Source organism: Schistocerca nitens, chromosome 4 (genome assembly GCF_023898315.1).
Source record: "Schistocerca nitens isolate TAMUIC-IGC-003100 chromosome 4, iqSchNite1.1, whole genome shotgun sequence".
NCBI lineage: Eukaryota > Metazoa > Arthropoda > Insecta > Orthoptera > Acrididae > Schistocerca > Schistocerca nitens.
Genome location: NC_064617.1, coordinates 889,632,560 through 889,650,956, shown reverse-complemented (window position 1 = coordinate 889,650,956; position 18,397 = coordinate 889,632,560). Strand labels below are relative to the sequence as shown.

General features: G+C 44.1%; 1 protein-coding gene across 1 annotated transcript in view; it reads left to right on the top strand.

Moving 5' to 3' along the window:
• The window catches only part of LOC126252003 (aminopeptidase N-like), a 130,381-nt gene that overhangs the window by 84,914 nt on the left and 27,070 nt on the right, over nucleotides 1–18,397 (top strand). Inside the window, exons 12-14 of the mRNA XM_049952786.1 lie at nucleotides 9,814–10,088; nucleotides 13,838–14,034; nucleotides 16,457–16,621. Of these exons, the coding sequence (XP_049808743.1) occupies nucleotides 9,814–10,088; nucleotides 13,838–14,034; nucleotides 16,457–16,621 (637 nt within the window). The remainder of the gene's footprint in view (nucleotides 1–9,813; nucleotides 10,089–13,837; nucleotides 14,035–16,456; nucleotides 16,622–18,397) is intronic.

The window sequence follows — 18,397 nt, the reverse complement described above, 5'->3', positions numbered from 1 at the left end:
GGGAGCGTCACATAACACACCTGCTCCACTGCACTACTCCAGCCAGACTCCCCTCTGCCCGCGCTCCACGCGGCCGAGTTCACACTACCAAAGATCCTAAACACTTTGGTTCTCCACACGACCTATCTATGTATTCGTTCGATAGCATAGTTTTCCCTAGGCAAGACCCAGCGTAAAAATAGAAATAAAATATATATATATATATATATATATATATATATATATATATATATATATATCGGCCGGCCGCGGTGGTCTAGCGGTTCTGGCGCTGCAGTCCGGAACCGCGGGACTGCTACGGTCGCAGGTTCGAATCCTGCCTCGGGCATGGGTGTTGTGTGATGTCCTTAGGTTAGTTAGGTTTAAGTAGTTCTAAGTTCTAGGGGACTTATGACCTAAGATGTTGAGTCCCATAGTGCTCAGAGCCATATATATATATATATATATATATATATATATATATATATATATATATATATATATATATAGTAAAACAATTACAGTATATAAAGACACAGAAAAGTCATATCTTCAGGTAACAAAATAAGGAAAAAATTTATAGTACGATAGATGGAAATAGCAGGATATGCATTTCCGGCGTTACAACATGACGGCTAAGTGATCGACATCTGGTGGAAACATTAGTGAAAATGAGATTCAGATGCATCTGTTGTCTCCTCTTACACCAATGGAAAGGGACCATACTGAAGTCAAGGAGGGCCTGAAGTTACTTCTCCAAAACTTGCAAAAATTTCAAAGGCGTATCTTCCCACGGTTGCCTCATCTGTGCCAAGCGAGCTCTTGTTCTCGCAGATTGCGGTAATCTTCACATAAGAAGGAAACAAGACTGCTTGGAACTACGAGGATGGTTTGAAAAGTTTTCGGAAATGAGTAGAAAAAAAGTACTTGGATCATTGATACATTTTGTTTATTTGTAGATTAATGCACCTGGTCCAACGATGTTCTAGTGGCTTTATCCCATCTCGGAAATGAGTTTCCTCCAGGCCTGCAAAATAGTTAACTCCTGCTATCGATTCTTCGTTTGAAGTGAATCTTCGTCCACCAAGAAAATTTTTCAGTTTTGGGAAGAGATGGAAGTCTGACGGAGCCATATCAGGTAAATAAGGCGGGTGTGTCAACAGTTCATAACTTAATTCGTGTAATTTTGCCATGGCGACGTCACATGTGTGCGGGCGCGCATTGTCTTGATGGAAGATGACTTTCTTCCTCGCTATACCTGACCTTTTCTAGCGTATCTTTTGTTGCAAATTGTCCAGGAGGTTAGCATAGTATTTTCCAGTAATCTTTTGTCCAATGGGGAGGTAATCTACAAACAGAATCCCCTTCACATCTCAGAACACTGATACCATGACCTTTCTCGCCGAAGGAATTGTCTTTGCTTTCTTTGGTGGCGAAGAATCAGCATGTTTCGACTGCTTTGACTGTTGTTTTGTCTCTGGGGTATAGAAGTGCACACGAGTTTCATCTGTGGTCACAAACCGGCGCAAAAAAACTGTTCGTTTCTCCTAAAACGGGCCAAACATTGATCCGATATGACCATTCTCATTCGTTTTTGATCCTGCGTCAAGAGTCGCGGCAACCATCTTGCAGATAATTTTTCATGTCTAATTCTTCAGTTAAAATGTGATATACCCTTTCAGATGACATCTGGCAAGCGTGAGCAATTTCACGCACTTTCAATCGGCGATCCTCCATGACCATTTTGTGCACATTTGCAATGATTTCTGGAGTAGTGACACATCTTGGCCGACCACTGTGCAGATCATCATCTAAGTTCTCCCGACTAAATATAAGCTCATTTGCCCACTTTGCAACTGTTGAGTATGAAGCAGCAAAGTCCCCCAGTGTATTCTGGAAATCGGCATGAATGTCCTTTGCTTTCATACTTTTCTTTACGAAATACTTAATCACTGCTCGAATCTCGATTTTCTCCATCTTCGCAAATCACTACATGAGAACAACAGAGCCACCTCACTGCCACAGCTCTCTTCCAAGAGCACCAACGTGGCACTTGTTTACAGGCAACAGTCCAATGGACATCACGTGAACAACTCGTTGCGCTTGTGCTGACCTCTCGTGTTGATTCCGAGAGCTTTTCAAACCACCCTCTTAGATTAACTAAGCTTCTTTCCCTAAATTCGCTTTCAAAAGTGTTTAATCGTTAAAAATATAAAAAAAACGAATTTTCTTCACGAGATCCATTTTATTTAGTTTCGTAATCTGATTTACATGAAGATAGTTAATCATCGCATCGTGCCTCACGTAACTTAACGTCAAGAAATGTAGGTAGATATAAGTACATTTGTGAAGAAACAGGTGACTGTTTCCAGTTCCTTTGTGCTTTAAAATACCTCTAACCTCACAACTCACATTCATTTATTAAGCTACTCACAAATAAAATCATGTTGACGTGCTGTTTCTAATTTTTCTAAAATACATAAAAATTGCGTAAAAACATCGTCGTATGATTTTTAAGAGCAATTTTTTTTTTTAAATATCGGTGCTTCTTCGTGCGAACATCAAGGTCTCAACGTCGATATTTTTAAGAGAGATGTTGCAACCTCATTTGCACAAGGACCTTCAGAGGATTGATGAATGGTGCAGAGTCCGGCAGTTGACCCTGTTCGAAAATAAATGTAACATGTTATGCACACATTGGAAAAGAATTCCATTACTGTGAACAACGCTACTGATGAGAAATTGCTGGAAACAGAAACTACCATAAAATATCTAAGAGTAGCTATCCAGAGCGACCTGACGTGAAATAACGACTTAAAACAATTAGTATGAAATGCATATGCGATACTGAGATTCACTGGAAGAATCTTAAGAACATGTAATCTGTCCCCTAAAGAAGGGGCTTACAAGGTGCTTGTTCGACCGGTTTTTTGGTTGTTGTTAATTAGTCTGGGACCATTACTAGGTAGGATTGATAGAAGAGATAGAGAAGATGGAAGGAAGGGCGGCGCTGTCCAGCATGGGATCTGTTTAGTCCGTGCGAGACCTTTACAGAGATGCTCAACAAACTCAAAGCGACGCGCGCCACAAGAGAGGCGTTGTGCATCACGAAGAACTGTACCTGTGAAATTTCAATAGAGTCTGGCAACATATTACACCCTTCCACGTACATCTCGAGAAATGACCACAACAAGAAAGCTCTGGAACATTTTTAGGTTAGGCTTTACCGTGACTGTTACTGACATTAAATGAAACAACAAGTTCACTGTTATCAGTCACCGTTTTATTTATTTCCACGACGCGTTTCGAAGGTTTAAACCTCCATCATCGGGTGGATTTACATTAGTAAGTATTACATTTGTGTGTGTGTTGTGTTACGATTTTTGGAGGAACTTGTGGCACTGCCTAGTGGAGAAACGAGACGCTATTTCAGAATATGGTTTAGGATTACTTTTGACGAAAAATTAAACTGATATCTAATGGTAAACATTAAATAAGTAAACTACAGTACCTTCAGTGATCACAGGTTCCTTTTGCTGTCGCAACACATCACATGTATACTGCCACATTTGTAAACAAATATGGCGTCTGGAATCAGCTGGGTGCAAGGTTTGTATAGCAGAAGTGAAGACATAATCGCAAAGTGCAAAGAATATACATCATAACAATATTATTACAGAATAATTGCTTTAAGCATTTAGCGGTGTTTGTTTTGAGGTGTCAAATATATGTGTGTGTACTTCTGGTGGTATATAAATCCAATTCTGACAAGTTAAAACAGCAAACATTCGTACTCGTTTATACAATCAGGTGAAATGTTAAAATGGCTTAAACTTCATACTTATTGATAACAATTAGGTGAAATGTTACAGACTATAATTACAATGATCATATTGGCTACAACAGTAAAATCATACATACATTACACTCTTTGATTGGGGTTAATAAACAGATGTGAAGTGAGGGGCTGGAGGCAGAAGGAGAGGTAGAGAGCGAGAAAAAGTGTGTGTGTGTGTGTGTGTGTGTGTGAGAGAGAGAGAGAGAGAGAGAGAGAGAGAGAGGGAGAGAGAAAAGAGTGATTATATGAGAAGAAACATTTACATGGGAAGGAGTCTTAAGATTGCATGTTGCATTAGGCAGCTAATATATGCAACATGCAATCTTAAGACTCCTTCCCATGTAAATGTTTCCTCTCATATAATCACTCTTTTCTCTCTCCCTCTCTCTCTCTCTCTCCCTCTCCCTCTCCCTCTCCCTTTCACACACACACACACACACACACACACACTTTCTCTCTCTCTCTACCTCTCCTTCTGCCTCCAGCCCCTCACTTCACATCTGTTTATTAACCTCAATCAAAGAGTGTAATGTATGTATGATTTTACTGTTGTAGCCAATATGATCATTGTAATTATAGTCTGTAACATTTCACCTAATTGTTATCAATAAGTATGAAGTTTAAGCCATTTTAACATTTCACCTGATTGTATAAACGAGTACGAATGTTTGCTGTTTTAACTTGTCAGAATTGGATTTATATACCACCAGAAGTACACACACATATATTTGACACCTCAAAACAAACACCGCTAAATGCTTAAAGCAATTATTCTGTAATAATATTGTTATGATGTATATTCTTTGCACTTTACGATTATGTCTTCACTTCTGCTATACAAACCTTGCACCCAGCTGATTCCAGACGCCATATTTGTTTACAAATGTGGCAGTATACATGTGATGTGTTACGACAGCAAAAGGAACCTGTGATCACTGAAGGTACTGTAGTTTACTTATTTAATGTTTACCATTAGATATCAGTTTAATTTTTCGTCAAAAGTAATCCTAAACCATATTCTGAAACAGCGTCTCGTTTCTCCACTAGGCAGTGCCACAAGTTCCTCCAAAACTCGTAACACAACACACACACAAATGTAATACTTACTAATGTAAATCCACCAGATGATGGAGGTTTAAACCTTCGAAACGCATCGTGGAAATAAATAAAACGGTGACTGGTAACAGTGAACTTGTTGTTTCATTTAAAGCTCTGGAAATTGAGGTAATACAGACGTTTACCAACAATCATTCTACCCTACGCTCCATTCGCGAGTGGGGTGTGGAAGAGGGGATCAGTTAGCTGCACCAGATGTTACCATATGTACTCACGGCTACATACCGTGCGGAGTACCGACGTAGACGTAGACTCGTACTGTGCGTCCATTCTACATGACGCGGCTATCATTGGAGTTAGAGGGCGAAGTGGTAGACTGACTGATAATGTAGTGTTTGTTTATTTATAGTGAAGAATATCGGTGTTAACTGATTTTCTTCTTCCTTTTGGAGGTGTGTGTGTGGGGGGGGGGGGGGGGAGGGGGAGGCGGGAGAGGGCATCTTCAGTCTTCTGAGTGGTTTGATGTAGCCCACCACAAATTCCTCTTCTGTGCCAACCTCTTCATCTCAGAGTAGCAGCCGGCCGGGGTGGTCGAGCGGTTCTAGGCGCTTCAGTCTAGAACCGCGCGACCACTACGGTCGCAGGTTCGAATCCTGCCTCGGGCATGGAAGTGTGTGATGTCCTTAGGTTAGTTAGTTCTAAGTTCTAGGGGACTGATGACCTCAGAAGTTAAGTCCCATATTGCTCAGCGGCATTTGAACCATAAGAGCAGCACTTGCAACCTACTTCCTCAATTATTTGCTGGATGTATTCCAATTTCTGCCTTCGTCTAGAGATTTTACCTTCTACAGATGCCTCTAGTAGCATGGAAGTTATTTGCTGACGTTTTAATACGTGTACTATCGTCCGATTCTTCGGAGAACCTCCTCATTCTTTATTTTATCAGTCCAACTAATTCTGAACCTTCTTCTGCACCAGCACGTCTGAAATCCTTCAGTTCTCTTTTGCCCCGATTTTCCCACAGTCCATGTTTCACTACCATACAATGCTGTGCTCCAAACGTAAATTCTCAGAAATTTATTCTTCAAATTAAGGCGCATGTTTGATACTAGTGCACTTCCTTTGGACAGGGATGCCCTTTTTGCCAGTGCTTTTCACGTCTTCCTTGCTCCATCCGTCATGGCTTATTTTAGTGCCTAGTTAGGAGAATTCCTTAACTTCGGTACTTCGCGATCACCAATTCTGATTAGAAGTTTCCCGGGTTTCTCATTCCTGCTACTTCTCATTACTTATCTCTTTCATCGATTTACTCTCAATCCATATTCTGTACTCAGTCGACTATTCCTTCTATTCAAGAGATCCTGTAATTCTTCTTCACTTTCGCTGAGTATAGCAGTGTCATTAGGGAATCTTATCATTGATATTCTTTCAGTCTGAATTGTAATCCCACTCTTGAACTTTTCTTTTATTTTCAGCATTGCTTTTTCGACGTATAGATGGAATAGCAGGGGTGAAAGACAACTTACACTATGTTATCAAAAGTACCCGGACACCTGGCTGAAAATGACTTACAAGTTAGTGGCGCCCTCCATCTGTAATGCTGGAATTCGATATGGTGTTGGTCCAACCTTAGTCTTGATGACAGCTTCCTCTCTCCCAGGCATACGTTCAATCAGGTGCTGGAAGGTCTTTTGGGGAATGGCAGCCCATTTTTCACGGAGTTCTTCACTGAGGAGAGGCATCGATGTCGGTCGGTGAGGCCTGGCACAAAGTCGGCATTCCAAAACATCCCAAAGATGTTCTATAAGATGTTCAGGCAGGATTCTGTGCTGGCCAGTCCATTACAGGGATGTTATTGTCGTGTAACCACTCCGCCACAGGCTGTGCATTACGAAAAGGTGCTCGATCGTGTTGAAAGATGCAATCGCCATGCCCGAATTGGTCTTCTACAGTGGGAAGGAAGAAGGTGCTTCAAAACATCAATGTAGGCCTGTGCTGTGATAGTGCCACGTAAAACAACGATGCGTGCAAGCCCCTCCATGAAAAATACGACCACACCATAACACCACCGCCTCAGAATTTTGCTGTTGGCGTAGACACGGTGGCAGATGTTCACTGGGCATTCGCCATACCCACTCCCTGCCATGGGATTTCCACATTGTGTACCGTGATTCGTAACTCCACTGAACGTTTTTCCACTGTTCAATCGTCGAATGTTTACGCTCCTTACACCAAGCGAGGGGTCTTTTGGCATTTGCCAGCGTGATGTGTGCCTTATGAGCAGTCGCTCGACAATGAAATCCACGTTTTCTCATCTCCCACCTAACTGTCATGGTACTTGCAATGGATACTGACACAGTATGGAATTCCTGTGTGATGGTCTCGATAGATGTCTGCGTCTTACACATTATGACACTCTTCAAGGGTCGGCGGTCTCTGTCAGTCAACAGACGAGGTCGGCTTGTACGCTTTCGTGCTGTACCTGTCCCTTCACGTTTCCATTATCACATCGGAAACATGGGTGTTTACGAGTGTGGGAATCTCGCTTACAGACGTATGACAGAAGTGAACCCAGTCAAAAATGTTCAAATGTGTGTGAACTCATATGGGACTTTACTGTTAAGGTCATCAGTCCCTAATCTTACACACTACTTAACCTAAATTATCCTAAGGACAAACACACACACCCATGCCCGAGGGAGGACTTGAACCTCCGCCGGGACCAGCCGCACAGTCCATGACTGCAGCGCCTTAGACCACTCGGCTAATCCCACGCGGCTGAACCCAGTCACCCGACCACGTTCGAAGTCAGTGAGTTTCGCGGAGCGCCCCTTTCCGCTCTCTCACGATGTCTAATGTCTACAGAGATCCTTGATATGGAGTACCTGGCAATAGGTGGCGCCTCAATGCACCTAATATGAAAAACGTCTGTTTTGGTGGGTGTCTGGATACTTTTGATCACTTAGTGTACCAGTGTTACACTATTTTTAGTCTGATTGGTTCTTAGTTGTGTAAGACGTCGTGGTGTCCTGACCTTCATTACTTACATATTCCGTCTTCACAGTCATATTCCGCACATCAAGACGCTTCATTCGAACCCAAACTCGATAAGACAAAGTCAACGTTGTATGAATTCATGTAAACAATATGCAAATAACTATAAATCGCAAGTGCGCACCGTGGTTGAAATACTCGAGGCTGGCGTACACGTATACATTACAGACACGACGGTCGCAGGAGCTTTTAGTGCGAGAGAGGCACCCGCACGCCAGGAGGCCAGTCCCAACCCATCTACGTCGGTCGGTGGCCGCCCGTGGAGCGGACAGCGTTCGCCCGAAGGAAAGTAGGAACGACCCCGTGTTCGGCTTAAAAGCAAATTCCGCTACATTGTGTGGGAGCGGCCAGCCTACGCATTCTTTACACATAACATGCAGTTTCAGAAATTTTCACAGGGAGACAGCAAAGACCAAACGCCGATACTACAGGTTTCCGGATTGGTCGCCTTAAACGAAACGTCATTCTCCCGTTTTATAATAGCAATGCTGATTGGCAGACGATATTTCTGACGCCTTGAGCTGAAGGAGTAATGGAAGAGACCGAAAGATATACCCCTTCACGTCTGGCGTGGAGAGGCGCCGTTGCGTTCTCGCTCTTGGAGCGAGGAATGAGTCTCTCCTCAGTACTTCACTGGGAGACCACCTCTGTCGAGAGCGAATCGAAGTGCGACTCTCTATATTGAGTCCTTGCGATTAAGCGTTGTTCACCGTGTTGGCCGACACACATATTGTGCGGTGTGAACGGACAGAGTTATAGTTAAATGCCTGCGAGCAAATTTTTAAGTGGCATCGCAGTGGACTGGTTATCTGACCGGTGTACAACGCCAATAGCTAGACTAGGGGCGAATAGGAATGCTTGACTTCATCAAGGCGTAATGAGAGTTTGGTTGTCGAAGGTCAATCCAGATAGAACGAGAGTTAACTTATTTGTCAGCAGCGAACGGCGCAGACAGCAGTCATTGCAGCTTACGGTATTGTGCGCTACAGCTCTTGCGAGCGCATATTTCCTCCACAACAGTACACTTCACCGCATTTCACACGCGACAGCCTCGACCGTACCTAGCAACGTTCTAAAGGATAATTATTCAAGTTGAGTAGGCGCGCCTCTCAGGCATTCTGCCAAGTCAACAACCATCTTAAACTTTGTATAGAAATTTCATTAGAGAATCCTATCCTTGAGAGGTAACTTCACATTCCAAAAAGAACCAGGATATAACTTGTTCAATTCATAACTAAAAGTGCCATTGTGATTTCTCAGAATTTTTGTACAACAAATAATAACTTTCGTTAGTTTCATGCTTTTCTTACACTAACTAGCACTACTCCAATACCCAAGTATCCCACTAATTACGTAAGAAATTTTGTGAATTTTTGTGCCATTTCCTTACAGTGGACGACTCCAGAAGATATTTATTGCTGAAAATTTTTCAGGCATTTCTCTTTAGAACGTTAGGAGCGTCTGTCTGACTCGTGTAGTAGTGTGGGGGTGGAAATTGCATCTTGCAGGAGCCACAGGGTAAAGGGTACATCTCATATTAATCCGTTGCGCAGAATAACAGAATCTCAGATCAACCCCACACCACAGGCTTGGTCTGCCACTGTTTTTGTTCCCCTTAGTTTAATACGTATTGTGTAATGCGTTTTTCCCTGTAGCCTACCTCAGTTTGTCTCAGTATTTCGAATATCTTGCAACATTATACATCGTCAAACACTTTTCCCAGGTCGACAAATCGTATAAAGAAGTCTCGATTTTTCTTCAGTCTAGCTTCCAGGGCGGTGGAATTGCGTTTGGGTAGTTTCTGGGAGGCATAGGATCGGCGGAACGCTAACTGACAGAGGAGAACAGCTGCCGGTAGCACGTCAGTACGAGTGCTGTGCCCGCAGGCTACTATCGGGTGAACTACGACGAGCAGAACTGGGCGCTGCTGACGGAGCAGCTGCGGTCCGACCCCGAGGCCATCCCGCCCGCGAACCGCGGCCAGCTGCTGGACGACGCGGCCAGCCTGTCCGGCGCCGCCTACGTGCTGTCCGCCGAGGCGGCGCTGCGGCTGCACTCGTACCTCAGCCGGGAGCGCGACTACATCCCCTGGAGGGTCGCCTCGGGCACGCTGCTCAACATGGAGCGCCTTGTGGGCTGGGACGCCCCCGAACAGTACAACGTAAGTCACGGCCTCGCATTTTGCCTAAGTCACCTCCTACGAGGGGTTATCAAAGAAACCACAATTATTTTTTCAAAAGCTATATATTTTCTAATTGTGTACAAAACAGTCTTCTCCTTTAAAAATACTCGACATTACAACTAACACACTACTGGCCATTAAAATTGCTACACCACGAAGATGTGCTACAGACGCGACATTTAATCGACAGGAATAAGATGCTGTGATATGCAAATGATTAGCTTTTCAGAGCATTCACAGAAGGTTGGCGCCGGTGGCGATACCTACAACGTGCTGACATGAGGAAAGTTTTCCAACCGCCCGCATCTCGTGGTCGTGCGGTAGCGTTCTCGCTTCCCACGCCCGGGATCCCGGGTTCGATTCCCGGCGGGGTCAGGGGTTTTCTCTGCCTCGTGATGGCTGGGTGTTGTGTGATGTCCTTAGGTTAGTTAGGTTTAAGTAGTTCTAAGTTCTAGGGGACTAATGACCATAGATGTTAAGTCCCATAGTGCTCAGAGCCATTTGAACCAGCCAAAGTTTCCAACCGATTTCTCACGCACAAACAGCAGTTGACCGGCGTTGCCTGGTGAAACGTTGTTGTGATACCCCGTGTAAGGAGGAGAAATGCTTACCATCACGTTTCCGACTTTGATACAGGTCGGATTGTAATCGCGATTGCTGTTTACCGTATCGCGACATTGCTGCTCGCGTTGATTGATACCCAATGACTGTTAGCAGAAAATGGAATCGGTGGGTTCAGGAGGGTAATACGGACCTCCTTGCTGGATCCCAACGGCCTCGTATCACTAGCAGTCGAGATGACAGGCATCTAATCCGCATGGCCGTAACGGATCGTGCAGCCACGTCTCGATCCCCGAGTCAATAGATGGGGACGTTTGGAAGACAACAACCATCTGCACGAACAGTTCGACGACGTTTGCAGCAGCATGGACTATCAGCTCGGAAACCATGACACTGAACGCTGCATCACAGACAGGAGCGCCTGCGATGGTGTACTCAACGACAAACCTCGGTGCACGAATGGCCAAACGTCATTTCTTCGGATGAATGTAGGTTTTGTTTACAGTATCATGATGGTCGTGTTTGGCGACATTGCGGTGAACGCACATTGAAAGCGTGTATTTATTATCGCCACACTGGCGTATCACGCGGCATGATGGTATGGGGTGCCATTGGTTACACGTCTCGGTCATCTCTTGTTCACATTGAAGACACTTTGAACACTGAACGTTACATTTCAGTTGTGTTACGACCCGTGGCTCTACCCTTCATTCGATCTCTGCGAAACCCTACATTTCAGCAGGATAATGTACGACCGCATGTTGCGGGTCCTGTACGGACCTTTCTGCATACAGAAAATGTTCGACTGCTGCCCTGGCCAGCACATTCTCCAGATCTCTCACCAATTGAAAACGTCTGGTCAATGGTGGCCGAGCAACTGCCTCGTCGCAGTACGCCAGTCCGTACTTTTGATGAGTTGTGGTATCGTGTTGAAGCTGCATGGGCAGCTGTACCTGTACTTGCCATCCGAGCTCTGTTTGTCTCAATGCCCAGGCGTATCAAGGCCGTTATTACGGCCAGAGGTGGTTGTTCTGGGTACTGATTTCTGAGGATCTATGCACCCAGATTGCGTGAAAATGTAATCACATGTCAGTTCTAGTATAATATATTTGTGCAATGAATGCCCGTTTTTCATCTACATTTCTTCTTGGTGTAGCAATTTTAATGGCCATTAGTGTAGATTTGCCCCAGCGGTGCCTTCATTGTTTTTGGAGTCGTCTCTAGAAATGGCTGACAGCTCCTCCCTAGTTTTTTTTCTTGACTTCTTCAATGTTGTCAGACTGGTGTCCTTTCATACCCCTTTTCATGCGTGGAGACAAGAAAAAGTCTCAGGCGAGTAACGTGCGTGGGGCAGCGAAACCATGCTATTTTTAGTCAAAAACTGTCATAACAGAGATGTCTGTGTTTTCAGGTGCGTTGTCGTAATGGAAGAATCAGTCTCCTGTGAGTCACAAACCGGGTCTTTCTTGACGAACACACTCGTACAAGTACGCTGATCAGCCACAACATTATGACCACGTGCCTAATAGCTGGTACCTTTGGCACGGACAATAGCTGCGACGCGTCGTGGTATGGAAGCAGTGAGGTACATCGCTAGGGGGAGTTGGCGCCACATCTGCACACACAAGTCACTTAATTCCCGTAAATTCGGGGGCCGTGGACGATGACACCTGACGCCACGTTCAATCAAATCCCAGATGTATTCAATCGAGTTCACATATGGAACTCGCCACTCTGTCCCTTGAACCAATCCATCACATTTCTACCCTTGTTATATCGCGAATTATGTTGTTGAAAAATGCCGCTGCCGCCGGCAAACATGATCATCACGAAGACGTGTACGTTGTCTACAATTAGTGTACGACACTCCTTGGCCGTCACGGTGCCTTGCACGAGTTCCACTGGACCCATGGGTGCCCACTTGAATGTTCCCCAGAGCATAATGGAGCCGCCGCCAGTTTGCCTCCGTCCCGCAATGCAGGTGTCAAGGAAGACGACGTATTCGTGTCCTCCTGTCGGCGTGATGAAGTACTTATCGGGATCTGTCAGCCTACACAACGCTCTGCCAGTACACCAGCATCCAGTGCCAAAGATCACTTGCTCATTTCAGTCGTAATTGTCGATGCTTACATTGATACATGCATGGCTCATCGTTAGGAGTGTTCAGAACACTGTGTGTTCAGAGACACCTGTACTCTGACCAGACTGAAGTCTGATGTTAGTTCCGCCACAGTTCGCCCCGCCTGTCTTGTTTTACCAGTCTGCCCAACCAACTACAATCGACACCTGTAATGAGGAGTGGCCGGCCAACTTCACGGCGTCTGGATGTGGTTCCTGCTTGGTTCCGACACGTGTTGAAGACGCTCACCACAGCCGACGAGACGTGCAGATTCCTCAGTGCCCATGGCGGGCCTCCGGGCCATCACAATCCTACCTTCCGTCAAACTCAAACAGATCGAGTGCCGTCCCCATTTTACACGCGGCCACACACGCTCGCTGATACTGCGTGCACTGACTAGCCGTCATTCCTCACCAGGTGATCCTGCTATCGCCTGAATGGGTTTATGTCGATAGTAGGGACCATCCGGCAGCCGTGTCATCCTCAGAGGAGGATGCGGATAGGAGGGGCACACCGCTCTCCCGGTCGTTATGATGGTATTCTGGACCGAAGCCGCTACTATTCGATCGAGTAGCTCCTCAATTGGCATCACGAGGCTGAGTGCACCCCGAAAAATGGCAACAGCGCATGGCGGGCTGGATGGTCACCCATCCAAGTGCCGACCACGCCCGACAGCGCTTGTTAATTAATAGTTAGGTGTATTTAATTTTATTTATTAACTCACAGCGGGTTTATCGCATATATAACCAATGCACAAACCTTTTTCCTTTAACTAGAAGTTGTTTTAGTTGTTTGTCTATAAACCTGTCTTATCATCAGTTCTTCACACGAGACATTCATTTTTAACTTCCCTCCATAGTTCTGTGAACGTTCCACACTCAAAATTTTCATTTTCTTTAGAGCTATATTGTCAGTTGAACGTAATGTTACGCCTTTTCGTTGTGTTTTTGTCACTTACTCTTTTTTTTATCCATTTAGCTTTCTCTGTTATACTGCAGTTGTTTCACTTATAAGTTCTGCACATTTCACTCGCAATTAATTTCTGCAGGAGTTTGCACTGTCTGTGTTGGAACACATGACTGATGAATTAGGCTATCGTGAGGTGCCAGGTGAGGACCACGTCACACGTATCCTGAGGGCCATCATTGTCAGCCTTGCTTGCAACTACGGACAGCAGGCTTGTCTCAATTCCACATACGAACAAATGGAGCGATTCATGGCCGATCCTGCCAATCCTGACAACCAGTGAGTAGTTTTCTCAGCGTGGTGAATCCATTTACATGGACACTCTCTTTACACGTCAACTCTGCAATTTAATATGCTAGACACAAATTTATGAAACCATTTTAGGAAAGTGGTTGATGTAACATTTTAAATTTGGTAATGTTTAGTAACATGTGAAGGTGTGTGTTTGTATGTGTATTTAGTAGTATGTGAGAGTGAGTATGGGAGGCAGTTCTCTTTTGTGTGTGTGTGTGTGTGTGTGTGTGTGTGTGTGTGTGTGTGTGTGTGTGTGTGTGCATGTGTGTTTATGAGTTTAGGTCGTCTGACAATTTTCTGAAGGCAGCGAACGTAGTTACGCTGAAAGAGCTGCGTATTCGTTTATTATTTCTTTTCCTTCAACTATTGCTTTCTGTATTTAGTGGCTTTCCTAAATTATTAGTTTTTGTTAGGGACTTTTGGTGCATTTGAGAATTTGAGTAGTCGGTGTTGATGTCTGTGGTCCATATCATAAGGTTTTCCGTGAATATAAAATGACAACTGTTGTTTTTAGGGCTTTATATGTATCTAACACTGTAATTTCTGCCTGTCTATCCAATGTAAATTGAACTGCAGTCTTAATGTGCCAGTTGATAAATACTGGAAGTGTTGTGTTTGTCGTTGTTCGTATCGGTTGTCCTTACTTTTCTCTGTGTTGAGTTACCTATCCTGTAGGCTATTATTAGTCCTTATATTCTTTATCTATGTTACCTATCCTGTGAGGTGCTTTGTTGTTGTAAGTGAGAGTGTAGCATTTCCTTGCAGTTGTGCCTGTTTCTTTCCGGTGATTGTTTCGCATAAATAAGCCGGTTTCCAGTACATACTGCACAGACTGAATGAAACTCTACAAAAAGGAACTACAGATAATAAAACAAATAGCTGTGGTCAATGGCACAAATATCGTAGACAAACTGAATCACAAAATTATGATTTGTTTACTTTTGTGTGCTAGGTGACCCATTCACCTAGCACAAAAAAAAAAAAAAAATAGTTCAGACGGCTCTGAGCACTATGGGACTTAACATCGGAGGTCATCAGTCCCCTAGAACTTAGAACAACTTAAACCTAACCAACCTAAGGACACCACACACATCCATGCCCGAGGCAGGATTCGAACCTCCGACCGTAGCAGTCGCGCGATTCCGGACTGAAGAGCCTAGAAACGCTCGGCTACCGCGGCCGGCCCACACAAAAACAAACAAATCGTAACCAACATACAAACACAGACACACCACACACACACACACACACACACACACACACACACACACACACACACACACACAGACACACACACACATGAACAAGAAGCATCCACGACGACCAGCAAATGGCACGGGAACTAAATATAGGCTACAGGATAGCTAACTTTGCACAGAGAAAACTAAGGATAACCAAAACCAACAAAGACAATCAACACTTCGTGTATTTATTAACTGACTGTCAGGACTGGAGTTCAGTTTGCATTGGATAGTCAAGCAGAAAAAAAGGTTTAAATATGTGTGAAATCTTATGGGACTTAACTGCTAAGGTCACCAGTCCCTAAGCTTACACACTACTTAACCTAAATTATCCTAAGGACAAACCACACACACCCACGCCCGAGGGAGGATTCGAACCTCCGCCGGGACCAGCCACAAAGTCCACGATTGCAGCGCCCTAGACTGCTCGGCCAATCCCGCGCGGCTAGTCAGGCAGAAATTTCAGTATTAGATACACACAAACGCACTAAAAAGTAGCAGGTGTCATTCTACATTCGCAGCACAACCTACGTATATGGACATCAGGCCTGTGGACATCAACACAGAACTAAAATGTAGCTCTCTCTCTCTCTCTCTCTCTCTCTCTCTCTCTCTCACACACACACACACACAACACAATCTTCCATACAGAGTAAAATAAAGCTAATCGCAACATTCCCAGTCGTAAATGTTTGGCGCAACTAAGTTTCTAGATTAAGTCCTTTATGGCTACAGAAAAACCGTGAAAGAGAAACAACTGTAAAGGGTAGTGGAGTACACCACAAAACCACAGAATGTGGCGTATGTATGTATATTTTGTTGTATATGAGTACGAGTTTTAACAACTGAAATTTCTAAGTTTATAGATATTAAAGAGCAATTTTCCTGTCATTTCATAAAAAGAAACTAAAACTGTCACTGATGACGGTTTAACATCAGCGAAACATGTCTTGGAAAACAGACGGAAAAAAAAATTTATTTGTAAGCGAAGAAGCATGAATACATCAGTATTTATACACTTTACCGTATTTCACGGTCAGATCTCCAGGAGAAGGAGAAATATTAGTCGTGTTATCTGAGGCAGAAGCAGACAGAACTCGTAGATTTTTTTAAGTATGTTAATTTTTGGTTGCAGAGTAATGTAACTTTAACCTAACTGTTGACAGGGTGGACCCGGACTTGAGGCGCATCGTCTACTGCCAGGGCGTGCGATATTTTGGCGCTGATGTTTATAACTTCCTGATGGACCGATATGCGACCACTGAGGTCATCTCCGAGCTGAACGACATCCTGCTGGGCGCCACTTGTTCAGAGATGGTGGCTGGTTTACGGTAAGGGGCACGTACTGAAATGTGTGTTGTTTTCTCTCTTCTTCGTGTGGAAGTGCTCTGTGCATACTTTTCCCTTATCACGGGTCATACTCTTAAGCAGTGTTTCCACCAAGAGAATTGTTCTTTATGGATTGATTTTTGTCAAATAACCTATAGAACTACAATGTGCTGCATGAATGGCTGACTAATGTTTTTTAAGATGTGCTGATATTCTATCACTAGTAAAAATTGTGTTAGAAGTCTGTGATGCATGAGGAAACGATTTGTTGCACATCACGAAACTTCGTGCAGATAAAACTGTATGCTGGACTGGAACTCAAACTCGGGACCTTTGCCTTTCGCGGGAAAGTGCTTCACCAACTGAGCTACTCAACCACGACGCAAGACCGTTCTCACAGCTTTAATTTCGCTAGGAAGTCGTCTCCTAGCTTGGAGGGTATGAACCTGTCTCCAAGTTTAGGGGGTAGGAGACGAGTTACTGAAGGAAGTAAAGCTGCAAAGAGGGACCGAGGGTTGTGATTGGGCATCTCAGCTGGTAATGCAGTTGCCCGCAAAAGGCAAAGGTCCCAGTTTCGAGTCCTGGTTCGGTAAACAGTTTTAAACTGTTTTAATCCATATCACTACACACTCCGCTGCAGAATGAAAATTACATTCTCATTCAGATCACCTTGTAAATCGACAATAACCTTTCTTTTCCTTAGCTTGTTTCTGAAAGCAACAATCTTTTCCTAGTTATTTTAAGCCTCTTCAGTTTTCTAAAACAGAAAAAAATTAGTATAATTATTTCGTTACAACAAAAATACTTAGCATTGATTTGCTTAGTTACAATATGTAGAGTTTCTAAGAGCCATTTTTGAGCTATATTGTTAGTTACATTGGTCTCAGGGGTATAATTAAGCGGACGGGAGGGGATCATAAACTAATTTGTTCCAGTGGTACGATTTCTTGAATGACCGCTGATCTCTACGCACGCGTTTGTAAGGTGCTTGTTTTTTGCGTCGACGCTGCTGAAGCTAACTTTAAAAATAATACACAATCGTCTTTATGGGTTTCATTGATGCATTTTATCAGTAGCAGCTACATGAGGTCAAGGATGTAAAAAGCACTCCGTCTTCAGGCCACAAGTGGCCCATCGGGACCATGCGACCGCCGTGTCATCCTCAGATGAGGATGCGGATAGGAGGGGCGTGTGGTCAGCACACCGCTCTCCCGGTCGTTATGATGGTTGTCTTTGACCAGAGCGGCTACTATTCGGTCGAGGAGCTCCTCGTTGGCATCACGAGGTTGAGTGCACCCCGAAAAATGGCAACAGCGCCTGGCGGGCTGGATGGTTACCCATCCAAGCGCCAGCCACGCCCGACAGTGCTTAACTTCGGTGATCTCACGGGAACCGGTGTATCCACTGCGGCAAGGCCGTTGCCGAAGGATGTAAGAAACCCCAAAATTATCTGAAGAGGAACTAATTGATACACGTCTTACTACACAACATAGATGGGGGATACTGAAGATAGTATCGCCAAATGTTATCCTAGTTACGTTACATAGTAAATTATTTGCATGTTCTGTTGATCATGACCACTGACACAATTACTTCTTACATTAGTCTTTAGAAATCTTCATTTTTTAAAATATAGTTTATAATTAATTTTGTAGCGTAGGATTTGGCTGGGACAGGGTCTGGGCTGGGGGCTGTAAGGTGTGGACTCAGTTTAACATTTAATTTATTAACTGTAAAATCTTCTTGACAATAGAACAATAACAATAAAAAGTAACTTA